The sequence below is a fragment of the Rana temporaria genome, chromosome 6, assembly GCF_905171775.1.
Source record: "Rana temporaria chromosome 6, aRanTem1.1, whole genome shotgun sequence".
Classification (NCBI taxonomy): domain Eukaryota; kingdom Metazoa; phylum Chordata; class Amphibia; order Anura; family Ranidae; genus Rana; species Rana temporaria.
This window is the reverse complement of record NC_053494.1, coordinates 107,842,993-107,868,416: the sequence shown is the minus strand read 5'-3', so window position 1 is coordinate 107,868,416 and position 25,424 is coordinate 107,842,993. Positions and strand designations below refer to the sequence as shown.

At 44.4% G+C, this 25,424-nt stretch overlaps 2 protein-coding genes across 5 annotated transcripts in view; one reads left to right on the top strand and one right to left on the bottom strand.

Moving 5' to 3' along the window:
- Positions 1–7,353, top strand: part of LOC120943694 (bifunctional protein GlmU-like) — a 72,786-nt gene extending 65,433 nt beyond the window's left edge. For all 3 annotated transcript variants that reach the window (XM_040357146.1, XM_040357147.1, XM_040357148.1), the window contains exon 9: positions 7,036–7,353. In XM_040357146.1, coding sequence (XP_040213080.1) covers positions 7,036–7,153 — 118 coding nt within the window. In that variant the 3' untranslated portion in view covers positions 7,154–7,353. The remainder of the gene's footprint in view (positions 1–7,035) is intronic.
- On the bottom strand, positions 7,247–24,906 carry ASNSD1 (asparagine synthetase domain containing 1). 2 transcript variants are annotated; one of them, XM_040357144.1, is made up of 6 exons: positions 24,673–24,905; positions 21,048–21,101; positions 17,651–17,726; positions 13,678–15,191; positions 10,502–10,683; positions 7,247–7,601 (listed from the first exon to the last, which is right to left on the bottom strand). In XM_040357144.1, the coding sequence occupies exons 4-6, from the start codon at positions 15,097–15,099 to the stop codon at positions 7,346–7,348; spliced, it is 1,860 nt and encodes a 619-aa protein (XP_040213078.1). In that variant the 5' UTR covers positions 15,100–15,191; positions 17,651–17,726; positions 21,048–21,101; positions 24,673–24,905; the 3' UTR covers positions 7,247–7,345. The 2 variants fall into 2 exon arrangements, with proteins under 2 accessions (XP_040213078.1, XP_040213079.1); XM_040357145.1 differs by lacking the exon at positions 17,651–17,726 and having other exon boundaries at positions 24,673–24,906.
- Positions 24,907–25,424: the final 518 nt, after the last annotated feature.

Sequence of the window (25,424 nt, the reverse complement as noted above, 5' to 3'; positions counted from 1 at the left end):
ATAAATTTGAAGAGGAGACACCCGGCATTATTCTCTTTTTTTATCCTCACCTGCAGGACATGGACGTACAGCTTGTCTCCTACCGCTATCGCCCCAGCAGGTTCAGCCTCTCCTGTTTGGAAGTCCCCCTTGTACAGTCTCTAATAGAGCTTCTATAGGGGGAACCCCGCTCTGGTGGTCTCAGGGGTTAAATCCCGGCTATCCCTGGCTTATATACAAGCTTTAAATAAGCTTAGACTGGCAGTGTGGCTCATTCTATCTCTCCCCTTCTCCTGCTGAGTATTATGCTTGTTTTTTCATGTTCACATGGCTCCCTGATTATTCCTTCACACATTTCCCTTCTGTATTAATCCAAAATAGTACCTCAGCAGCAGGCTCTCTGAGCCCTGTAGTGCCTCGCAGCCGCCGCGTTCCCCAAACGTACTGCGCATGCGCGCAGCGGAATGATGACGCCGGAGGTCTCCCTCGCCCTCATCCAAGATGGCGCCGGGGCGCGCGGGACGCTACTGCGCATGCGCGATTGCGTCATCAACGCCGCGACGGCGGCGCCAGATTCAAAAAGGCTGAAAAATTCCTTTTTTTCCCCAAGGCTGCTGCTTTGCCCAAATTTCACCGGATTTTCTCCCAGGGTATGTAGGTGCCTTTTCCTTTCTAGGGTTTACCTTGCACTTGCACTTTTCCACTGTTAAACACCTGTTGCTTCCTTTCAGCTATCCGCAATCTGCTGCTTCCTTGTATGTCTTATGGAGCCCACTGCCCTCGCAGACCACATCCAGCAAACAAGGTATGGAGACCGTCATACTATTAGGTAAGTAGAGAAGAGACAAAAAAGAGAGCCGGCCGCTAATCACTGCCTTTTCTATTGCAGTCCCATCAGGCCTAGAGACGCAAGCCCACGGCGCAGGGAAAGGTCCAGGCATGCATCAAGCAGGAGATCCCGCAGGAGTCGGTCAAGATCTTCCTCCCGCTACCACAGCCGGTCTCATCGCAGACGGTCTCCCTCATCTCACCGCGAGCATTATCATACCCGTCCTGCAGCAAACGCTTGCTGGGTGTGCGGTGCTACTGCTTTGTCAGGAAAGCTAGCATGTCAGACTTGCTTTAATGAAGCAACCAGAGAAAAGGAGACGAGCGCCAGGATGACTACAGATTTCTCCTCCCAACAGCTCGTGGGGGAGTCAGCGCAGGAATCAATGTGGACCTCAGTTCCTTTGGTCTGTGATGAGCCCACTCCGGGCACTTCATCCACCTCCGGCCCATATGCCCAACTAATAGAGGCTCATTCCGATCATGAAGATCGAGAACTTGTGTCCGGATTTGACTTGTCTAGTCGAACCTTTTGCCCGCTCGGTCAAGGCGACAATAGGTTGGGAAGAACCCGTGACGGAACCACTAAAGGTTGGGAAATATTTCCCTGAGTTAAGGAGGGATCCCGAACTGTTTCCCTTCATCGAAGAATTGGAAGACCTCATTAAGGAGGAGTGGGAGAAGCCGGACAAGCGTCCCGGTCTGTCCAACAAACTCTCTAAACTGTACCCTCTGAGAGACTCTAAAGTCGCTTCCCTCATTAACGCTCCCGTGGTGGATGCTTCTCTTATGCGACTCGCCAGGCATGTCACTCTGCCAATAGAGGACGCAGTATCATTCCGGGATGTTCTAAACCGTAAGATCGACCTAGAATTAAAGAAGGCTTACTCCACGTCGGGGGGAGCATGTAGACCAGCTATTGCTACAGCAGCTGTCGCCAAGGCCATTTCCGCATGGGCAGCCAATGCTGAGAAGGCTCTCCTGGAAGGTGCGGATCGAGGGGATGTCATATCCTCCTTGCAGGAGATCAGACTAGCCGGTGACTTTATGGCGGGGGCCTCGGTGGACATCATTCGTTCTTCGGCCAGGTCCATGTTAGCCTCAGTTATGGCCCGCAGAGCCTTATGGTTAAAGCCCTGGGTCGCTGACGCGGCTTCAAAAGCCAACTGGTGCAGGATACCATATGATGGCACGAACCTGTTCGGCACAAAATTAGATTCGGCAATCTCCAAGGTCACTGGTGGGAAATCGGGGCTTATTCCCTCCGACAGAAGACCCAAGCCTCAGAGAGGTCCTACCTTCAGGCGTAATCTGCCTGAGAGGTACAGGGAGGCCAGATCCTATCGCCCCGGTAAAGAGTTCAGGAGAGAATGGAGAACTAACCGACCACCCTTTATGAGGGGGCAGAAGCCCAAGGCCACCGCTGCAGGGGACCAGCAGAAGTCCTTTTGAAGTCTTGCCTGCCCACCCAGCTCAGGTGGGCGCCAGGCTCAGCAGTTTCGCACAAATATGGTCGGACCACATAGAGGACCCATGGACTCTTTCTACAATAAAGTATGGCCACAGATGGAACTTTATAGGGGTATTGCCTCACACTACCTTCCAACCCACCAAGATACCGTCTTCCCTAGACAAAAGGAAACTGCTCACTCAATACATTTTAGAACTAGTTCAGAAAAGAGCTATCGTGGAAGTTCCTTCGCACCAAAGAGGCAGGGGATTTTATTCCCCTCTCTTTCTGGTACGAAAGAAATCAGGGGACCTTCGGCCCGTGCTGGACCTCAAGCGGCTCAACAGAAGGATTCAGATAGAGGCCTTCAAAATGGAGAGTCTCCACTCCATCCTCCTGGCAGTGAATCTCGGAGACTGGATGCTGTCGATCGACCTGTCAGACGCCTACCTCCATGTGCCAATACATCCCGCATACCAGAAGTTTCTGCGCTTTTCCATCGGCCAACATCACTACCAATTCCGATGTCTACCATTCGGGATCTCTTCGGCTCCCAGGACGTTCACAAAGGTTATGCTTCCCCTCATAGCATTCCTCAGAGAGAAGGGGCTGCGGGTGCATCATTACCTGGACGATATCTTGCTCTTGGCAACAAATCGGGAGACCCTTCTCCTCCAGCGGGAGATCCTAATCTCGACCCTCCAAAAGTTTGGCTGGTTAATCAACTGGCGAAAGAGCAGCCTTCAGCCATCACAGTCCATGGTTTACCTGGGGGCAGAATTGGACACGAAACAGAACAGGGTACAACTGCCCTTAGAGAAGGTGAATTCCTTAGTCCGGAAAGTGCGGAATCTATTGTCCTCCAGTCTCACGTCTTCCAGAACCTGCCTAAGTATGCTGGGCTCGATGTCATCCACCATACCCATGGTACAATGGTCCCAATGGCGCATGAGAACCCTGCAGAACACTTTTCTCAGGCATTGGGACGGAGCATCAATGCACCAACCCATCAGCATCCCCAGTCATGTAAGACACTCCCTTCTGTGGTGGACTTGCCCTTCCAACCTCAGAAGATTCAGGCCCATAGCTCCTCCGGAACCGGAGATAGTGACATCCGATGCCAGCGAGAGAGGTTGGGGGGCTCACTACCTGGATCAGACAGCCCAGGGTCACTGGCACTTCCCTGCTCGGGGGACAGTCTCAAATATACTGGAGCTCCGAGCGGCATTCCAGGCCCTCTTAGCCTTTGCGCCTCTTCTACAGGGGAAGAGCGTCCTAATTCGGATGGACAACAGGGTGGCGGTAGCCTACATCCAGAGGCAGGGCGGTACCCGAAGCCTCACTCTTCTGGAGGAAGTTCGCCCCATAATGGAGTGGTCCCAGATACATCTTCTGGACCTGAGAGCAGTCTATGTCCCAGCAGCACAGAATACGCTAGCCGACTTTCTGAGCAGGGAACTTCTATCCAACAACGAGTGGTCCTTGAATCCCCGGGAGTTCTCCGTTCTGACGGAAACCTGGGGGGTTCCGGAGATAGACCTGGCAGCAACACCAGCGAATGCCAAGTGTTCAAGATTCCTTTCCAGGGTACCCTTTCCAACAGCAGAGGGGACAGATTGCCTCCTTCACCCATGGGACTTCAGTTTGGGGTACATCTTCCCCCCAACTCCTCTAATAGCGAGGTTTCTATCTCGGCTCCGAAGGTCGTCGGCCACAGTAATCACAGTGGTACCATTCTGGCCGAGGAGACCGTGGTTTACGACGCTCCTACAGCTCAATACCCGACCTCCAATCCACCTTCCAGTTACAACGGATCTCCTACTCCAAGGTCGGTCTCTCCATCCAGCCCCAGACAGGCTCCACCTGACAGCCTGGAGGTTGAGAGGGCTAGACTAAGGGAACAAGGATGTTCCCAGGCGGTTATAACAACCTTAATGCAAGCCAGGAAATCCTCCACGAACACCATTTATACCAGGATTTGGGAAAAATTCGCCCAGTTGGCGCAACTCAAAGGTTGGAACCCCGTCTCACCCGATCCTTACCAGATCCTGGAGTTCCTGCAAACAGGAATTGACAAGGGCCTAAATTCAAGCACCCTAAAGGTACAGATCTCCGCTCTGTCCGCCAAAACTGGCACCAGGTGGGCCTTGCATCCTTTGATCATCCAGTTCATAAAGGCATGCGTAAAGATCAGACCACCCAGAAGACCGTCCTTCCCGTCCTGGGATCTTTCGGTGGTCCTCGAGGCGTTCTCCAATCCACCCTTCTTCCCACTTAACTCGATTTCTCTATGGGATCTAACCTTAAAGTTATCCTTCCTCATTGCCATTGCCTCGGCAAGGAGAGTGTCGGAGTTGCAAGCTCTCATGTCTAAGGAGCCATACCTGATTTTTCATCCCGACAGGGTGATTCTGAGACCATCAGACCGTTTCCTGCCCAAAGTTACTTCGGCCTTCCATTACAACCAGGACATCGTCTTACCATGCCTTTCTAACGAGAATGGCGAACCTCATGCCTTGGACATTAAATCTACAATTTCCAAATATCTGTCGGCTACTACCCATCTTCGATCAACAGACGCCCTCCTGATTATACCTCACGGGGCCAGGCGAGGCCAGGCGGCCACTTCCCGCACCATCGCCTCTTGGCTGGTCAGGGCTATTGAAAAAGCGTATTCCACTCAGCAGATGGAGATCCCGGAAGGCGTCAGGGCACACTCAACCAGGGCAGTGGCAACCTCTTGGGCAGCATATTGTGGCGTTTCTTCGGAAACTATATGCAGAGCAGCAACCTGGTCTTCCAGGCATACCTTTATCTCCCACTACAGGGTGGACGCCGCTCTCTTGGCTACGGCCGAATTTGGCAGATCTGTCATCAGGGCCAATTCTTCTGCTCTCTAGGGAATAAAATACTTTTGCATTGAACCCTCCCGACTGGCGAGTTATTTCCCAGTGTGTGCTGCCATGAATGCGTCAGGAAAACGGAAAATTGTATACTTACCTTTCCGTAATTTTCCTTTCCTGACGCATCTTCATGGCAGCACACAGCTGCCCACCCTACTGTTCAATGATGATATTTACGGAGAATAATGCCGGGTGTCTCCTTTTCAAATTTATAGCTAACCAATCCTGTCAGGTTGTGGGGGCGGAGTCACAACCCAGTGTGTGCTGCCATGAAGATGCGTCAGGAAAGGAAAATTACGGAAAGGTAAGTATACAATTTTCCGTTTTTCCTCACTCGCGTCCGTCAGACGCGAGTAGAGGAGAGCCGATTGGCTGCTCCTGTGACAGGGGGGGGGGGTTTGTGCTGATCGATTATCAGCACAGCCCCCCTGAGGATGCCCACTGGACCACCAGGGATTAAAAAAATAAAGGTATGCCATCCTAGACCACCAGGGATGAGGACACAAAAGATGGATGCCAATCAGTGCTGCAATGGATGCCAATCAGTGCCCACAATGGGCATCACTGATTGGCAGGCATAGTAAAACACATACAATAGTGCCCATCCATGCCACCCCTCAGTGCCCATCCGTGCCGCCCATCAGTGCCCATCTGTGCCGCATATTAGTGCCCAGCAATGCCACCTCATCGGTGCCCAGTGCCGCCTTATCAGTGCCCGTCAGTGCAGTACCATCAGTGAAGGAGAAAACTTACTTATTTACAATGTTTTATAATAGAAACAAAACAAAAAAGTTGACATTTTCGGTGATTTTTTATTTTTTTTGCAGAAAATAAATATCCCAGAGGTGATCAAATGCCACCAAAAGAAAGCTCCATTTGTGGGTACAAAATGATAAAAAATTATTTTGGGTACAGTGTAGCATGACCGCGTAATTGTCATTCAAAGTGCAACAGCGCTGAAAGCTAAAAATTGGTCTGGGCGGGAAGGTGTATAAGTGCCCTGTATGGAAGTGGTTAAAGGGGTTGTAAAGGTTTGTTTTTTTATTTTCTAAATAGGTTACTTTAAGCTAGTGCATTGTTGGTTCGCTTACCTTTTCCTTCCATTTCCCTTCTAGATGGTTTTTTTCTTTGTCTGAATTTCTCACTTCCTGTTCCTCCTCAGTAAGCTGTTCTAAATGACTTTCCACCGCTCGGATGATGGGGGCAAGCTTACTGAGGAGAAACAGGAAGTGAGAAATTCAAACAAAGAAAAAAAACATTTAGAAGGGAAATCGAAGGAAAAGGCAAGTGAACCAACAATGCACTAGCTTAAAAAGGAACCAATTTAGAAAATAAAAGACGAACCTTTACAACCCCTTTCACACAATCGGACCATTCAGGTCAGTTTTGACGGCGGACCTGAACGGCCGCTCCATGCAGTCCTATGGGGTGTCGGATGTCAGCGGAGACATGAGATCCGATCTGCCAAAATCAGACGTATGGCAGATCGGGTAAGATCTGATGAAAACGCACATGCTGTCCGTTTTCATCAGATCGCTCCATAGGAGACAGCGGTGCTGCACAAGCCCCTCCCCGCTCAGTGAGCAGAGAGGAGCTTGTCATCCGCCGGCTCAGCAGAGATCAGCGGACAGATCTCCCGCTGAGCTGGCGGACTCCCTAGTGACGAAGTCCACCTTGTGTGAAAGGAGCTTTAATGTTGGATGAAGCATTCAGCTTCAATTAAGCTTTGGCAATAAAACCTGGAAGTTGACTGGTTAATATGCAGAGTTGCACTACATTTTGCAAGAAGACCGCAATTAGTAGAATGCGATTCCTGAGCTTCCAAATATTCACACACAAAATAAATAATCAAACATTTTCCCCCTCTCTTTTCAGAAAACCAGTGTACTGCCATACATTATCTGGTCGGTTTGATGTTGGAAACTTAGAATCGTATATAAAGTGCAATGAGTACTTTAAGGACAAGATAAATATTGCCAACTATCTTCAGTAACTGGTCTGTGCAACGTGAATGAGAACACAGGATGGAAGATTCATTTATTTCAAAAGGTTTTCTTCTGCAATACACCAAATGAACATTTCACACTTTTTATCATTTTCAATTAAATTTTATTAGCAGTATTTTAAATGTAAAATATAGTATATGTTCTTACAGCAACTTTCCATAAAACAACTAAAAGCCTATTCAATCAATGATTTCTGTCTGAAGTCTGTTGCATTTGTCTGAAGCTTTTTCATTACTGTTTTCCATTTTTGCAATCCTGGATCCAAACTGCATTGCTCTTTTTGGCAGGACGGAGGAGTTACCAAGTCCTAAACTCACAGCTGCCATGCGCAAAATTAATTTTTCACCAAGTCCTCTGGGCAATGTTAAGTCCACTTTGTCTGAGATTGGCAAAGAGTTTAGAAATGAGACCACATTTTCATCAAGGAATGGAAACCTAAAAAAAAAAAAAAAAGGAAATATAAAATGGTTAAAACAACGTCAATACTGAATATTAAATATGTTAAAGCCACTATAGAGCTGAAAGGCAGAACAATGTGCATATAGAATAGGACAGAAGGTTTTCTAATCACTTACATACAGCGAACAAGCTACAATAATGATTTAAAAATTAAAAAGGAGTAGACTGACCAAATTGCAATGAAATTACTTCTGTTTATAAAGACTTGTGCTAAAATTTTGATTTTTAGCACGTTATGCAGAATATGGCTTTTGATAATTTATGAATGTTCATATGACCAAAATGCACCATCAAAAATTGTTAACATTAACAAGAAGGGACATTTTTGGCGAGTTCCAGTGCGTTTGATGTATTTCGGGATGTATTCCAGATGCTTTGTTTTACTGTACTGGGGCATTTTTGAGGGGCAGAAAAAAAAAAAAACGCACTGCATGTGATGTGGACTGGCCCTAAAGATTTTAGAAAGATTTATTTTCCTGATCTCTGTCATTCCTTAACCACTTCCATACCGTAGGACGTCATATGACGTCCTGGACTTCAGTGGGGGATATCTGAATGATGCCTGCAGCTATAGGCATCATTCAGATATCTTTTTTTTTTTTTTTTCCCCAGGCGGCGATTCTGCGCACCATAAGAACGATCATAGTGGTGGTTCTGCCGCTTGATCGTTCTTACAGGGGACACCCCCCCCCCCCTCCCGGTGCTTCTCCAGGCTCTCCCGTGCCATCAGAAAACGAATCGGCCTCTGCTGAATGAAGAGCATAGAGATTACCGGTGACGGTCACCTCTATGACCGTTGGAGGCCCGGGTGCGACATTAGGACGTCACAAAAGTAAACAAAGCCGCAATCGTGGCTAAAAGCATGAGATCTGTGAATTTTTTTTCCCAATCTCATGCTTTCCAGCCTGGGAGGAGAGATGTGGGGTCTTATTGACCCCGCATCTCTCCATAAGGAGGACCTGTCACACACTATTCCTATTACAAGGGATGTTTACATTCCTTGCAATAGGAATAAAAGTGATCAAAATATTTCCCTCATGAAGACACAGCCATGAGAAGTTCAAAATCTTCCTCACTCTACTATAAAATGTTTTTATTGCTGTCCTTTTTCCCCCATAATTTCTCACATGTCAACAGACCGGAAGAGAGTAGTTACTCAAATCGGACACAGACACAAAATGTTTTGACATGTTGGTCTTGAATTCACATCAGGTGTAAAAGGAACAGTTACCCCTGGTTCACACCAGTGTGACTTGTCATGCAATTTGACATTTTAAAGTCACATGAGAAGTCGCACCCCATTTTCAGCAACTTTGAAAAAAGGTTCCTGCACCATTTATGTGTGATTTCAGTGTGACTTGCATTCTGTTAAATGAAGATGCACAGAGGTCTGTAAGCCGCACATGAAATCGCACTGATAGTTGGCTTTTAAATCACATTGAAGTAGTGCAACTTCAAAGCCGCAATGGTGTGAAATAACAAGCCTTACGCAGTACGTTATGAAGTCTTGATTACCTCACTCCTAGGTTTCATCGGCTACTAAAAAGCTCAGGATAGCCCATGCAACCTCAGAATCCACATGTTTTTTCACAAAACAGTCACATGTGTAGGTATGTGTTCAATAAAAATAAAGGGAATGGCAACAGTGTTGAAATATTTTAGGATTTTGCTATTAAAAACAAACATCCCTGTTTTTGGGGATGTTGGTCCACTTCGCACCAGCCTATTTGACATATGACAACATGGTACAGCCAAGTTAGGAAGTTAGGCTGGATACTAGAAATGTCACCTGGTTACAGGGGAACCTGCCTGAGCTATCCCGCAAGGAAGCTGTCGTAGTGGAAAGCCAATCAGACAGTTGAGTCATTCTCCACACCGCAGTCACATGTATACAAGATGTGTGTATACTAGCGACTATGGGACAGAGAATCCCACAACTCTCTTTGATTGGCTGTCTACTTTGACATCTTCCTGGCAGGATAGCTCAGACGTATTCACACTCTGAACATGCCCGTGTCCATCCCAGCTGGTAACCAAGGAGGGGCAAGACTAGCCATATACAAGCTACAGGAATGCATGGTTATGTGCCATCAAAGATGGGTGAAGCTCGAGTATGCCCTCCTTTCTATCATTTAATGGGATGACTCCTACAGAGGCATCATATTAGACTGTGGATTTGTGGATATGGGCACCAAGTCCCAGTAGTATACAACATATAGTCTGGCGACAATAAAATATAAGAGCAGCGATGCTATTACATGTTTGTCCTGACAGATAAGGAATCGCACATAAATATCCTGCACAGTGCAGGAACACATTCTCTCACATATGCTCTTAACCTCACCTTTTGGTCTCTTACTTTCTTAATTTTTTACAATTGCTGCAGCAGTCATCAGTCTCTTCAGTCTGACATTTTTGGGAGTGTTGGAATGCCTGTGCCCTCTGCTCCTTGTACCTTTACATTGCTGCTGTGTTTTATAGTCATGTAGGGGTCAGAGGAAGGAACAATGGTGCACGGTAAAGAGCACAAGCATGCGACACTCCAGAAAGTGTCAAATGTGGAAGAGACCGAGGAAGGCCGAGAAGTATAAGGGCTCTTCTATCGCATTGGACTGGTCTTGTGGGATTTTTTATTTTTTTTTGCTCAAAAAAAAAAAAATATATATATATCTTAAAATGGAGTCTTGTCACGATAGAGTCATGGAGGCTTACAATGCTGACCCACCAATACAATTCTAGTTGTTTGGGTGTATTATAGACCCTCTTGCTTCAAAACAAAGTTGCTTTTTTGAGCACCAGGTTTGCTTTAACATGTATTAAAATGCAGCGATGCAATGCAGTTTGTGCGGTTAATAAAAACAAATACTTTGGCTTACCTTGCTTCTTTGCCATGGTCACCAATAACTCGGTCATCCCGCCCAAGGTTTCTAGAGGAGATGCGTCCCAATTCCATACTCAGCTCATCAAGAAGACCCTTGTATCCCAACTTATTGAATCTGACTCTATGACGAGAGTAACCACCAAGCTGTTCATCTGCACCAATACCAGTCAGCACAACCTAAAGTGTGGATGAAGAGCAGATTAAGCAACACTTTACTACACAATGGGTTGCAAACTCATCACTTTTAAGACAAACCTGTAACAACCCCTGACCAATTAAAACAGACCAACAGGAAGGGAAAAAAAAATCAATCACATGAAAAGTAGACCCAGACTCAACTGGCATAAGAATCTTATATCAACAAAGGCCTGGGGAATGCCCAGGAAAAACCAAGCCTACTTACCAACCAGCTCGCAGAACAACCAATTAACCTGTCTAACAGTATGCGTTAAAATCAGGGGTTTTGTCCGCACACATTTGCAAACGCATGCGTGAGCCGCGTCACGGCACCCTGGAGTCTGTGGTCCTAACACTAAACTATGAGTGTCCCCACAATGGAGGCACATGCATAAGAATCTTGACCTTTCCTGCAAAATTGAGCTTGTTCCTATTCCTTTCGTGCTTCCCAAGCTAAACTTTCACAGAAAAAGTCAGGTTTTACTGTGGTCATCATGCAACATGAAAAAAAGAAAAAAGAACCCTCAGCTGTAATGCAATGCATTTTTTCCCCCCCATGGAGTTTTTCCATGAGCTGGAACATCAAGCAGCACAATATAGTTAAAGGATAGGACAGAGCAGCTTCAGAACATGTCACCTTCCCTTTTCTTGCAAAGAAAGCTGGGGCTTATGCACCAGAACTCAGACTTTCTGCATCATGCATGGGGAAGTTCTAGCTCCAGGAGTATTCCCTTCACACGACCGTTTTTAATGTCATGGAAAAAAAAAAAAAAGTTTTTTCCTCTACGATTCTTATCAAGCCTGTCTTGCATACACACGATCGTAAAAAAAAAAAAAAAAAAATGCTCGAGCATAGCGCAGTGACGTAAAACACGTACGACGGCACTATAAAAGGGGAAGTTCCATTCGAATGGCGCCACCCTTTGGGCTTGATTATGCAAATTTCCCTTCTCATAACTTGTTTCTGAGCATGCACGTTTTTTTCTCCCCCCGTCGTTAAAGCCCACACACGACCTTTTTTTCAGGACGTGAAAAAATAAAGCATGTTCTAAATTTGTAATGCCCATTTTTCACGTCGAGAAAAATGGTCTGGAGCCTACACGGGATCGTTTTTAATGACCAATTTAAAAAAATTGCATTTTTATCGTCATGAAAAACAGTCGCGTGTACGCAGCATTAGACATTAAAGAATAAGTTCACCTTTTTGCAGGTAAAAAAAATAAAAAAATCCTGCAAAGCATTGCACCGATGATCAGCAGATTGCTGGTGCCATTCAGGACACCTGCAGACTGTCAGTGTGAGCCATCTGTGCCGTACATCATACGGTCAAGCAGGTTCACACTGACAGGAAGAGTCAATGAACTACCACAACACTCTGGCAGTTCATTGAGAACTACAAGCAGACATCCACAGAGGATGTCAGTATTTGTAGTCCATTCACAGAACTCTGCGAATAAATGACGCAGCTGCGCCTTTTCAAAAAAAGTGACAGCTGGTATAGGGTACTCCGTACTACGGTCACAGAGAGGGCTCAGATCACCAAGCCACTGCAGGAGAGGGAACATGCCTGACGAAGGGGCCATATATGGCTCTGAAATGTTGCACTTTCTTTGTGTTGTGATCATGCAATAAAACATCCTTTGAACGCTATTTACGTCGTTCCATGGTGTGCTGGCAAACATTTCTCCTTTAAAGTGGTTGTAATCCCTCACATATACCCAGTGAAGCGACTATCCTCATGTGATACACAGAGACGAAGAAAATCCCCCTATGTAAGTTGTACCTTTTTATTTACAGTCTTTTCTCCTCTACATTGGTTCAAAGTCCAGAATTTATAAAGTTTGTCTAAGCTGTCAGAAAAAAGGGGGACAGAGAGCTGAAGTCAGACTCTGCAGAGCGCAGTGAGGTCTGGGATCTGATTGTAGGGAAGGGACACACCCCCTTTCACACAGCAACAGAGTGGAGGCTGTCAATCAGCTGGAGTTACCTCCCCCATCACCATTTGTCTCTTGGCATTAGGAAAAGTTGTCAGCTGTGATTCATGTAGATGGCAGAGGAACAAAGCAGCAGACAGACATTACATGTGATGCTCCCAATTGAGACAAGTACACACTATAGAGCAGGGGTAGGCAACTTGAGGCCCTCCAGCTGTTGCAGAACTACAAGTCCCACCATGCATCTGGGAGTAATTGTAACTGCCAGCCTTGCAATGCCTCATGAGAAATGTAGTTCCACGACAGCTGGAGGGCCCCAGGTTGCCTACTCCTGCTATAGAGGGATAGGCTTTGTTCATTTTTATGCAGCTGGAGAAGCAAATTATGCAGCTTTGTGGGAACATGTAGCTGTCCGTCAACTGCAAATGGCATTTTCTAATGAAGGAGTACTTTATGTATTGTTACTTGCATCCAATAAGACTTGGGGATCTATGTATAAAATGTTTGTTGTGTGAATTTGAGAAATACATCTGCACAAAAAAAAACAAAAAACAAACAAACAGGTACACACAGCATTTTATTCCTGCATTAACACAATGGGGTTGATTTACTAAATGCAAAACCATTCTGCACTACAAGCTCTGCAGATTTTATCATCCATGCATATGCAAGCTAAAAAGGCTGTTTTTTATTTTCCTTGCATGTCCCCCTCAGATCTACAGCGACTGCACTTCCAAGTGCACTTGTAGTGCAAAGTGAATTTGTCTTTAGTAAATAACCCCCAATCTGTTTTTCCACAAGCTTTTAGCCATACCTACATTGAAATCAATTACTGTAGATCAGGGGTCTCAAACTAGTGGTCCTCCAGCTGTTGCGAAACTACAAGTCCCATGAGGCTTTGCAAGGCTGACAGTTACAAGCATGACTCCCACAGGCAGAGGCATGATGGGCCTTGTAGTTTGGCAACAGCTGGAGGGCCGTTGGTTTGAGACCCCTGCTGTAGATAGTTGTAAGGCTCCTTCAAACACTGCAGGATAGGTCTGATGCAGTTTCTAATTACCTTAGAAGTGCTGTTGTATGGTTTCTTCTCTCCATTACTTTGCAGCATACCTATTCCTCTAGAAGCAAACCAAACAGCACAGCCAATACTATCATCAAGTACGGTGTTCAATGGATAGATCAACTGAGATATATACTTTTGCCTCATTTGATTCAGTTCCTCCAGAGTGACATTTATTTCTACAAAATTCCATATTCTTGTTGGACACAAGGCTTTAAGCTCCTCCAAACCAGATCTGCCGGTTATTCGATCGGGGACATTAAAGGGATCTGTCAGCACAGCATCAGGATTAGATTGGTTTCCTGTTAACGCAGAGCTTGGAGTTTTCCCTCGACTGCATTTTTTCGAAGGTGCCTTCTGCCGATTTGGGGCTCGCATCATAAAAGCTACATTTAAAAGGTCAATGGGTTCCTCAAGTGGAACATGGCGATCTGCAAGTGCAGCTAAAATCATAGAGTCAATTCCACCAGAAAAAAGTATGGCAACATTTACTTGTCTTTCAGGCGCTGGAGACGATGACCGATTTAAGCGTGGAAGGTTCAGAACTCGTTTCAGCACAGCTTCACTTAAAACATTTACAAACAACTGAATATTTTTCCCGTGTTCATCAGAAATCAACAATTGAAGTTCTTCTAAACTTACTGTCTTACATTTCTGTTCTGAAAATGTTTCAGGAATGTCTGTGTTCAATGCAGAAACTGGCACAAGGAGTCCATCACTTCCAAGATTTAGTTGAGTTACACATTTTGGGAGGGTGTTTAAAATCCATTTTTGTTCCTCATCGTGTACGGTTGCTCTAGGAAGCTGCGTTTCTGATACAGACACCCAAGGATACCATGTCAGTGATATGGATTTTACCTGGGCACAGGTACTCAGGTCACACCTGAAAATCCCTGATGCTGGGACTTCCTGCCAATGACCGTCATCGGTCAGGGATTCTGCCACGGAAGTCAGACTCAACATTTCTTCCAGATCATCACTAAATTTCCATAAGAGACTTCGTCGACCAAAAAAATCTCTTCCAAACCAAAGGCTGCGATTTTTTCTTTGATAGTAAATAAAAGCCCAAGGTCCTTGCACCTTAGAGAAGACTGACAATAGGTCATGCTCATTATCACAAGAGGTTAAATGCTGAAACATTACAAAGGTATCGTTGGCTGCAGACAAAACTTCAATTCCTCCAAAAACTTCTCCATTCCAAAGAAAAACATTGCCGTTTTCATCCTGCAGAGGCTGTGGGGTCAGTTCTCCTCTTAGATGGAGTACATGGCCAGAGAAATAACAACTGTAATGGTGGGTGGGATCACTTCTCATTAGCTGCTGGCTGCCATTAGGGCCTCTTCGTATTAGCTTCTTGTTTTCCTGATATATGGATGTGTCCACATGGGCACATAAACTGACAGTACAACATATTCCACACATCTTCAAAAGCACACAAAGGCTTTAATTCTGGTCTTGTATCTTTTCAGAGTTCTCGAAAATCTGATATGTATGCGTCAGGTCATCCAGTGTTTCTGTCAAAAACGGCAAACGTTTGTATAGTTAGGTTATTGTATGAAAGAAAGAGGCTTAGGTGGACTTTAATGGCAACGTAAGAAAAAATGATAATCAGTCAGGGATATAGAACAATAAGACCAAAGTAATTTCGATAACATCGGCTGCTTGAGACCAATGAGTATCAATTGTTAGGTCAAAAGGACAAGGAAAGGGGATTTTGGTAGGGACTTTTCACGGCACTGATAGGAAACGGTATGATAAAAAAATAACAATATTTATTAAACATAAAACAAATACAATAAAATGACATTTAGGGACAGGCCCCACATTGCACATCGGAGAGCAAAAAACCAACTGTGTCAAAATGCAGAGAGTCGGTGACCTCGACCGGTTTCGCGGTATTTACCGCTTCTTCAGGAGGAAGTTTCTAGAGAATATGCATAAAACATATAAATAGACAAGCATAGGATACAATAAAAATCTATCTATTTATATGTTTTATGCATATTCTCTAGAAACTACCTCCTGAAGAAGCGGTAAATACCGCGAAACCGGTCGAGGTCACCGACTCTCTGCATTTTGACACAGTTGTTTTTTTGCTCTCCGATGTGCAATGTGGGGCCTGTCCCTAAATGTCATTTTATTGTATTTGTTTTATGTTGAATAAATATTGTTATTTTTTATCATACCGTTTCCTATCAGTGCCGTGAAAAGTCCCTACCAAAATCCCCTTTCCTTGTCCTTTTGACCTAACAATTGATACTCATTGGTCTCAAGCAGCCGATGTTATCGAAATTACTTTGGTCTTATTGTTCTATATACCAAATGGGATGTTGGCACATTTTACCTCTTCTATCTCTATTCTAAAAGAGGCTATACTCTCCCCTTTCTTCAGTCAGGGATATAGTATAAAAGAACAAATTTTACACTCCACGTAGCACCCCTTTTGTATGTTGTAAACAAACATGTTTAAGTGATACTAAAGGTTTGTTTTTGCAATAACAAACATGTTAAGCCCTGTACACACGATCGGTTCATCTGATGAAAACGGACCGATGGACCCTTTTCATCGGACGAACCAATCGTGTGTGGGCTCCACAAATGATAGAATACGTTTTAAATTTTTCTTATGGATAAAAAAACAATAGAAAAAAAACGATCGTCTGTGGATAAGCCCATCGGTCAAAAATCCATGCATGCTCAGACTGAATTAGGAGACGGGATCGCTCGTTCTGGTAAAGCTAGTGTTCGTAATGGAGATGGCACATTCGTCACGCTGTAACAGACTGACAAGCGCGAAGACTGAAAAGCGCCAATCGGCTCTCAAACTTTTACCAACACGTGGTAACACGAAATCAGCAAAAGCAGCCCAAAGGGTGGCGCCGTTGAATTTGACCCTCCCCTTTATAGTGCCGTCGTACGTGGTGTACGGCACCGCGTTCAGACACGAATGGATTTTTGACCGATGGTGTGTAGGCAAGACTGATGAAAGTCAGTTTCATCGGATATCCGATGAAAAAATCCATCGGATTAGATTCCATCAGATATCCGATCGGGTGTACAGGGCTTAACACTTATCTGCTCTGTGCAGTGGTTTTGCACAGAGCAGACCCGATTACCCTCTTCCCGGGTCCCCGCCGGTGTTCCAGGCCCCTCCCTCCTAACTAGTGCCCCATGTCAAGCAGCTTGCCATGCAGGCACCTGTGCAGGCCCGCTACGGAGCTACTGCTCTGTGTGTCCTTTCACACACATAGCGTGGCTTGGTAATGCATACTTAGGTTGTGCCCGCATATGTAAATGACATTCGGACCACACATGTAAGGTGCATCACAATGAACGTTAGAGAGCAATAATTCTAGTAACCTGGAAAAAAATATAAGCGTTGTCTATGGAGATTTTTAAGTATCATAGTTTTGCGTCATTCCACAAATGTGCGGAATTCTAAAGTGTGACATGTTTGTTATTGATTTACTCAGTGCAACATCATCTTTTATATTTTACCAGAAAATTGGGTTATCTATGGTGGGGTTTTTTTTTGCATTAAACCGTGTATTTTTTCCCCAAGAAAAATTGCGTTTCAAAAATTACAACTTCGCCAGAATAATGCCAGGATTGGCCAAAATGTTAAGTAGTTAAAACCAAAAATTCTAAGGTGATCTTTCCTATTTGAAAGTGGTATTGCTCTCAGCATAGGGCATGGCTGAGAGAACAAACAAAACCACTGAAGCTGTTTGGTGGTGACTAAACTATAATTCTCTATTTCAATTTGTTTTCTAAAAGTAAACTGACAATATAGATCAGATATGCCATATTTAAGAGGGATGTGTCCTATAGACAAGGATTTAACCATCATAGGTAAAATGTTCACTGTGCATATTGGGGAAAACAAATTATATATACATATATACACACACACACACACACACACACACTTTGTTATGTAAAAGCTATAGACATAAAACACATATGGACTCACTTTTGCATTCACTCAGTGTTTTAGACTTGTCTGCAAGAAAGAAAATGTTGCTATTGGGCTGCTGTCTGTACACTTTCTGAAAAACAAACAAAAACACATAACAGAAATTTAAAGTCTTGTTTTTTTTTCTCACATCTTTCTCAGTACATGGGTACTTTAAAGTGCACCAGTATTTAATTTTAAACATAAACACCACAAGTTGCCGACTATTCCCTTTATTTGAATAACTAGAGAACTCTGCGCTATGGTAATAAAAATATATTATATATTAAAGAAGCTGCTCCCCTAAAGTGGTGTGAAAACATTTTTAGCAATGTGGAGGGTGTATAATAAGGGGGCGCTAATAGTAGGAGATAAATAAATTCCAAATTCTATCTTGAAACAATATATTAACTATAAGGTCAACAATATAAAAGTGATTTAAAGTGCAAGTGCTTATATAATAACATAAAAAATAGGTGCAAACAGGTCCAATAAATGCAGCAATGGTCACTAAATGATAAGAATTGGTAAGTCCATGTATCAAATGGTTGACTTGAGAGTAGACACCATCACCACGGAACAGATATCAAACTGGCGACACCCGGTGGAAGGTAAGTGCCTACTTACCAGACCACCATGACCCTTCGTTTGAAAAAAGGATCAGGTGGAGCTTTAGTACAGTTGGTGGCCCTTATTATACACCCCCCATATTACCTTTATTTGCCAGAAAGGCTTCTTCTGGGCTCTAATCTGATATAGCTTCACTCTATTATTTAACTGACATTTCCTAACATTACAGCTGAGCTCTACCAACTGCCTTCCTGTTTGTTCAATGGGAGAACCCCTGCTGGCCTTTAAAGGCAGTTTACATTGGGCACATTTACAAGTGAATGGAATACTTTTAAGCCTCATACACACGACCAGTTTTCCCAGCAGGAAAACTGCCAGGAGAGCTTTTGGCCGGGAATCACAGCCGAGTGTATGCTCCATTGCAGTTTTCCCCGCTGGGATTCCTGCCGAGAAAACCTATCGTCTGTATGCTTACCTGAAGGGCAAATAAACCGTGCATGCTCGATAACAATTTGACACATGGGTGGTAGCATAGAACCTAATTTAGCCAGCTAGTCGTAGTCTTTGACGTTACCACGTTCTTGCCATTCAAAAGAACGGCGGGACTTTTGTGTGGCCTTGTGTATACATGGCGTTTCAAGGCAAGCTTGGCCGCGTGTACAGGGCTTTATATGTTGTAGATGCAGTTTATTAATAATAAAAAAAAAAAAAAAAACACACACACACACACACACACACACACACACACACACACACACACACACTTGGTACTCCGTGTCCCCCTCCATGCATCTGTCCCCCTCAATCCTCCGTGTCCCCCTCCGTGCATCACTGACTCTGTCCATTCCCATAACTGAAACATTGTAAACTCCTGTGATTACGATGTCTCAGTTAATGAATAAAGAGAAACGTCCGAGTTGAAGCTACGCCATTGAGTACGGCGAAATGCGTTGACGCCATCACCCGGCGCCTGTCACGTGACGCTTCCCTTGCGTGTGACAGACGGAGGTGGCACCGGACGGCTTATGAGTATTGAGGAGCTCAGTTGAGCAGCCTCCACATCAAGTTACCCGTTTACTGCTGGGCACCTCACATGAGGATTCCCCTGCCACTTATTGCCAGCACTGCATGGATAACTATGGCTACCACCGCACATAAGGTCTGTATTGTTGCATGATTCACTCATGAATTAAGTCCAGCTTGGATGAACAAGATGACAGACTGGTAATGTACAGACCATAAAGTTGTCAATATACTCCAGCAGTACTGGGACTACAGCAGTAACTATGTCTGCTTAACATCTGAATAATGCTATAAATAGTTGACACGCTTCATCTCAGCAGACCAATTGCTTCACAATTCTCTCATTCATGGGACGGACTATGCATGACTGATATGAGCTTAAACCAACTAACCCTTACTGCTTCTGCCGGCTTGTACTAACGGACTTCACAGGAATCAGTCTATTATGACCGCCCTTATTCACATGTACTATTGCTGCCCAACATCAACCAATTGAATGACCTCTCAGCCTCCTACCTATGGACTATTAGAACCACCACTTGGCATAACTAGAATATTATTCTGGCCCTCATTTTCTATATATGAAGAATAAACAACTCAATTAGTCCTGTAGATTATATCTTGCCGCTTCTCTGCCCCTTTGCCCCCTCCTCCCTCCCTCCCCGCATATTGGGTCCAGCCACTAGTACTGACACTAATTGGCTGAATCTGGTTAGAGCCATCAGATCATTGCCTCTGATGAATATAGCGCCCTCCCCTTCTCTACTCGAGTTTCCAAACTAATCATTTAATTGTACAATAGTGCATACCACTCTTGGCTGAACCCAGATAGGTCCGGACAGTGTCGTCATTGTGTGTTGTTTATTGTGAGTCTTGTTTGTTATAACCGTTTCCCCTTTAATGGTTGCATTTTTCATCATATTGTACATTCATGACTGTACTTTTTATACTCCAATTGTTGATACTATATTAAATCCCCTTTTGTATCAGAACACTCTAGATCATTATTTGTTGCCATTTGTAACTCCTTTTGGGCCTCCTCTCAGGCCACTCTCCCTTCCCCCATCTTCCCCCCTTTTTTTAGTACATATTAGCTGGTTACAGCAACAAACCCCAACTTGGGTACATGATCAGGTATAGGTAATTACCATTATTACCTATATATTAGTGGTTATCTTGCGCCTCTTCCCTTTTCCCCAATTATTCAATGAATGAAGAGAAGCCGCTGTCTTCTCTCCTTTCATTTTCAGTGCAGTGGAGGCTGCTGAGAAAGGGACTGGGGAATATGTGTCACTAGTCCCTTTCTCTGTCTCAAAGGGGAGATGTCAGGGGTCTGTTAAGACCCCTGATATCTCACCATAGCCCCCCAACAGGGCTGATAAAAATAAAAGAAAAAATTGCAATAAATAGAAAAAAAAAAAAAGAAAAAAAAAAACACACACACACACACACACACACACACACACACACACACACACACACACACACACACACACACAAAAAAAAAAAAAAAAAACAAGAAAGCATTGTAAATAAATTTTTTTTTTTAAAAAAAAACACTGACACATGTGCCACTGTCACAGGAGATTAAATAAAAGTATCGGTAATCGGCGAGTACTTGGAAAAAAAAGTATCGGTACTTGTACTCGGTCTTAAAAAAAGTGGTATCGGGACAACCCTACTCTTCATCATGCAAGTTCATTTTTATTCAGAATGTTGATTTGGTCTACATGCTGACCTGTGATGGGAGATAACAGTTTTAGGATAAAGTAACCAAAGAAAACAAACTTGTATAGTTTTTATTATTACTACTACTACTTACCCGATCTTTCTTCAGGCTGGATAATTCCTCAACTACAACCTTCTGTTCTCTAAACTGAACAAGGAAAAAACAAGAAAAGTATTAGCAGCAAGCATCACGTTTAATCCATGAAAACCTGTACTAGTAAGGTATTAGCTTTGGGTGACTAGAAGCGTGTTACCTGTACTAGTAAGGTATAAGCTTTGGGTGACTAGAAGCGTGTTACATGTACTAGTAAGGTATTAGCTTTGGGTGACTAGAAGCGTGTTACATGTACTAGTAAGGTATTAGCTTTGGGTGACTAGAAGCGTGTTACATGTACTAGTAAGGTATTAGCTTTGGGTGACTAGAAGCGTGTTACATGTACTAGTAAGTTATTAGCTTTGGGTGACTAGAAGCGTGTTACATGTACTAGTAAGGTATTAGCTTTGGGTGACTAGAAGCGTGTTACATGTACTAGTAAGGCATTAGCTTTGGGTGACTAGAAGCGTGTTACATGTACTAGTAAGGCATTAGCTTTGGGTGACTAGAAGCGTGTTACATGTACTAGTAAGGCATTAGCTTTGGGTGACTAGAAGCGTGTTACATGTACTAGTAAGGTATTAGCTTTGGGTGACTAGAAGCGTGTTACATGTACTAGTAAGGTATTAGCTTTGGGTGACTAGAAGCGTGTTACATGTACTAGTAAGGTATTAGCTTTGGGTGACTAGAAGCGTGTTACATGTACTAGTAAGGTATAAGCTTTGGGTGACTAGAAGCGTGTTACATGTACTAGTAAGGCATTAGCTTTGGGTGACTAGAAGCGTGCTACATGTACTAGTAAGGCATTAGCTTTGGGTGACTAGAAGCGTGTTACATGTACTAGTAAGGCATTAGCTTTGGGTGACTAGAAGCGTGTTACCTGTACTAGTAAGGCATTAGCTTTGGGTGACTAGAAGCGTGTTACATGTACTAGTAAGGCATTAGCTTTGGGTGACTAGAAGCGTGTTACCTGTACTAGTAAGGCATTAGCTTTGGGTGACTAGAAGCGTGTTACATGTACTAGTAAGGTATTAGCTTTGGGTGACTAGAAGCGTGTTACCTGTACTAGTAAGGCATTAGCTTTGGGTGACTAGAAGCGTGTTACCTGTACTAGTAAGGCATTAGCTTTGGGTGACTAGAAGCGTGTTACCTGTACTAGTAAGGCATTAGCTTTGGGTGACTAGAAGCGTGTTACCTGTACTAGTAAGGTATTCGCTTTGGGTGACTAGAAGCGTGTTACCTGTACTAGTAAGGCATTAGCTTTGGGTGACTAGAAGCGTGTTACATGTACTAGTAAGGCATTAGCTTTGGGTGACTAGAAGCGTGTTACATGTACTAGTAAGGTATTAGCTTTGGGTGACTAGAAGCGTGTTACATGTACTAGTAAGGTATTAGCTTTGGGTGACTACAAGCGTGTTACATGTACTAGTAAGGTATTAGCTTTGGGTGACTAGAAGCGTGTTACATGTACTAGTAAGGTATTAGCTTTGGGTGACTAGAAGCGTGTTACATGTACTAGTAAGGTATTAGCTTTGGGTGACTAGAAGCGTGTTACATGTACTAGTAAGGCATTAGCTTTGGGTGACTAGAAGCGCGTTACATGTACTAGTAAGGTATTAGCTTTGGGTGACTACAAGCGTGTTACATGTACTGCCTGATCTGACTAAACAGCCACAGAGAACCAATAGGCCTCATTCACTACAGCGTACACCCATGTGAGGGCCGTGTTTGTCCACATAGGGAGGCACAGGTGTTCAGTGCATCCTCAAGCAGGCAGTGCCATTCATGAACACAGCTACTGCGCCCAATCTGACAGCCATGCAAGTGCCCGGGTCGAATGTACACTGTCTGTGGTTGAGCCCATGCACACATACGGCTCTCAAACTGGGATCGGCCACAACCTCCCACACAACATGAATCCACCACACTGATTGCATAATCTCCTTCAGATCCACCAACAACTGGGTAGGACAAGGGCCTGCCTGATTGGATAGATAAGATATAATGTATATGTGTGTGTGGTGACCTTTAGATCCCCATTCTTGCTTTCTCAATTCCCTTTCCTGCCAACGTTGTGGCTTTGTTGAGTCTCTCCCCTGCCAGGGCCTCTATAAGGCCCCTTTCACACTGGGGCGAGAGGTGCGGTGGCGGTAAAGCAACGCTATTTTTAGTGGCGCTTTACCGCTAATTTTGCAGCGCTATTCGTCGGTTTTACCCCCCGCAAGCAGCCGAGAAAGGGTTAAAACCTCCCGCAAAGCACCTCTGCAGATGCGCATTGCCGGCGGCATAGCTGCGGTGTCCCATTGATTTCAATGGGCAGGAGTGGTGAAGGAGCGGTATACACACCACGCCAAATATGCGGCTAGCAGGACTTTTTTTACCATCCTGCTAGCGCACCGCTCCAGTGGGAAACTCCTCATGGCTTTCACATTGGAGAGACAGCAGCGGCTGTTTAGGGTCGGTTTGCAGGCGCTATTTTTAGCATAATAGTGCCTGCAAACGGCTCCAGTGTGAAAGGGGTCTAACAATACTACCTGTTAGAGTTTACAAATACAGAATGACCTCAGACAGGAAAGCTTAAAGTAGGACTTAGGCCCCTTTCACACAGACTGACAGATCAGGTCCACCTGATCAGACCCTGCATTGTCCTCCATGGAGAGGTGGAGGTCAGTGGACCACCGCCATCCGATCTTGTCCACCAAAAACAGACAGATGGTGGTACTCTTTTACATCCCTCTGGCTGATTGGATGGAAACATGACTGTTGTTTTTTGTATTGTTGTCATTGTGGTTAGGCAACACACTCGCACCTTTGCTGCCATTGTGCAAGGTGTTTAGTGTGCTCCTGCTCCTTTAAGGGCTCCCTCCAGCCATCTGCCCTTCATCTATCCATCAGCATACATGTGCTTCCACTGAGGAGACTTTCATTTTAGAGTGAGGACTGCAGTACACAGGGAGCCTGATGGGAAAGAAAATCAGAAATTTTTGGTTTCTCACCATGACAGAAGTAGAGGAGAAACCTTTCATTGGGATACACTTTGAACGGATTTCCTCTCGCTTCCTGTTTTGTCTATAGGACAGGAAGTGAATTGAAATCTCCCCAATGGGATACGGATGGCAAAAAAAACAGGAAGAAGTTTTGTGTTTCGTTTTACTCTAAATGTTAATTTGGTGGACAGTATTTACACCAATTGTGCACAGATTTGTGTTCTCCACAATATCAGATCTTTCCTCCTCTTTTCTTGCTCAGTAAATGAGGAATTGGAGGGATAAAGGTGGTGTGGGGCAGATGGGGTGGCATGTAAATAAAACCCTGGACACAGCTTGGGTACAGAGATAGAGTCGTATTGCTTTTTAGGTTACACTTGGAGAGATTTCCTTCCACTCCCTGTTACAGAGACACAACGGGAAGCGAGGAAAAATTAACTCGGTCACAGAAGAAACCTAAGAACCAATAAGAATGTAATAAGGGTACATTTATACTGCAAATTCCGCTCCACAATTCACTTGATGAAAGACTATAAATAAGTGACCTGATACGATTTCAGACCGATTTTAAAGAGGTGACACCCGAATAGTCTGTAAACAGGGAAGAGGGGTTTATATCCTACAAGAATACAGCTCACCTTGGTATAGAATTCCTCTTTCTGCTTGTCAGTCCAGCCCCTGCAATCCTCCCTCTTCTCCACCCCAACGTCTGACATCTTCACACACTACAGGGTCGGGCACGGCTACACTACCATGCGGCTGTACGTGGGCACTGTCATCTACTAGGAACCATCTTTCCGGATGTGTGCCCAGCCGAGCTCCGGAAACGAGTCCCGCACCATCCCACTTGAAGCGGATTTCCGGGTTACTGGAACGCATTTTTGCTTCAGGGGCGGACGTGATGTCATTAGGATGGGAGGAGCTGTGTCGCTCTATTAGATCAATGCTATTACATGACTGACAGGTGACATACGCGGTTTCGATCATGTGACCACTCGCCGGTATAGTGTATAATCTATTCCTGATATAATCTGTACAGCTATTGCTTTATAACCCCGATTTGTAGTTCGTAGAAGTCGGCTGTGTGTATTGGGCTGTATGGCACTGCTATGCCTGGCTCTGCAATGTTTTCTTTAACCATTTGAAGGCTAGGCTTATTTTCACACTTCTACAATCTGCATGTAAAAATGCGTTTTTTTTCTAAAAAATTACATAGAACCCCCAAACATTTTTTTTTGCAGAGGCCCGAGAGAATAAAATGGTGGGTGTTGCAATTTTTTAGGTCACACGTTATTTGCGCAGCATTTTTTCAAACGCAATTTTTTTGGGGGGGGAAATATATAACCCAATTTAAAAAATATGAATATAATGTGAATATAACATTCACAGC

What these genes read in the sequence shown, in the direction of transcription:
- ASNSD1 (XM_040357145.1), bottom strand. Translation starts at nt 15,099, where the DNA reads ATGTGTGGAATATGTTGTACTGTCAGTTTATGTGCCCATGTGGACACA. An exon ending in CATACAACAGCACTTCTAAG is followed by an intron (nt 10,684 to 13,677) that starts GTAATTAGAAAC and finishes TCCACACTTTAG; the next exon opens with GTTGTGCTGACTGGTATTGG. An exon ending in GACCATGGCAAAGAAGCAAG is followed by an intron (nt 7,602 to 10,501) that starts GTAAGCCAAAGT and finishes TTTTTTTTTTAG; the next exon opens with GTTTCCATTCCTTGATGAAA.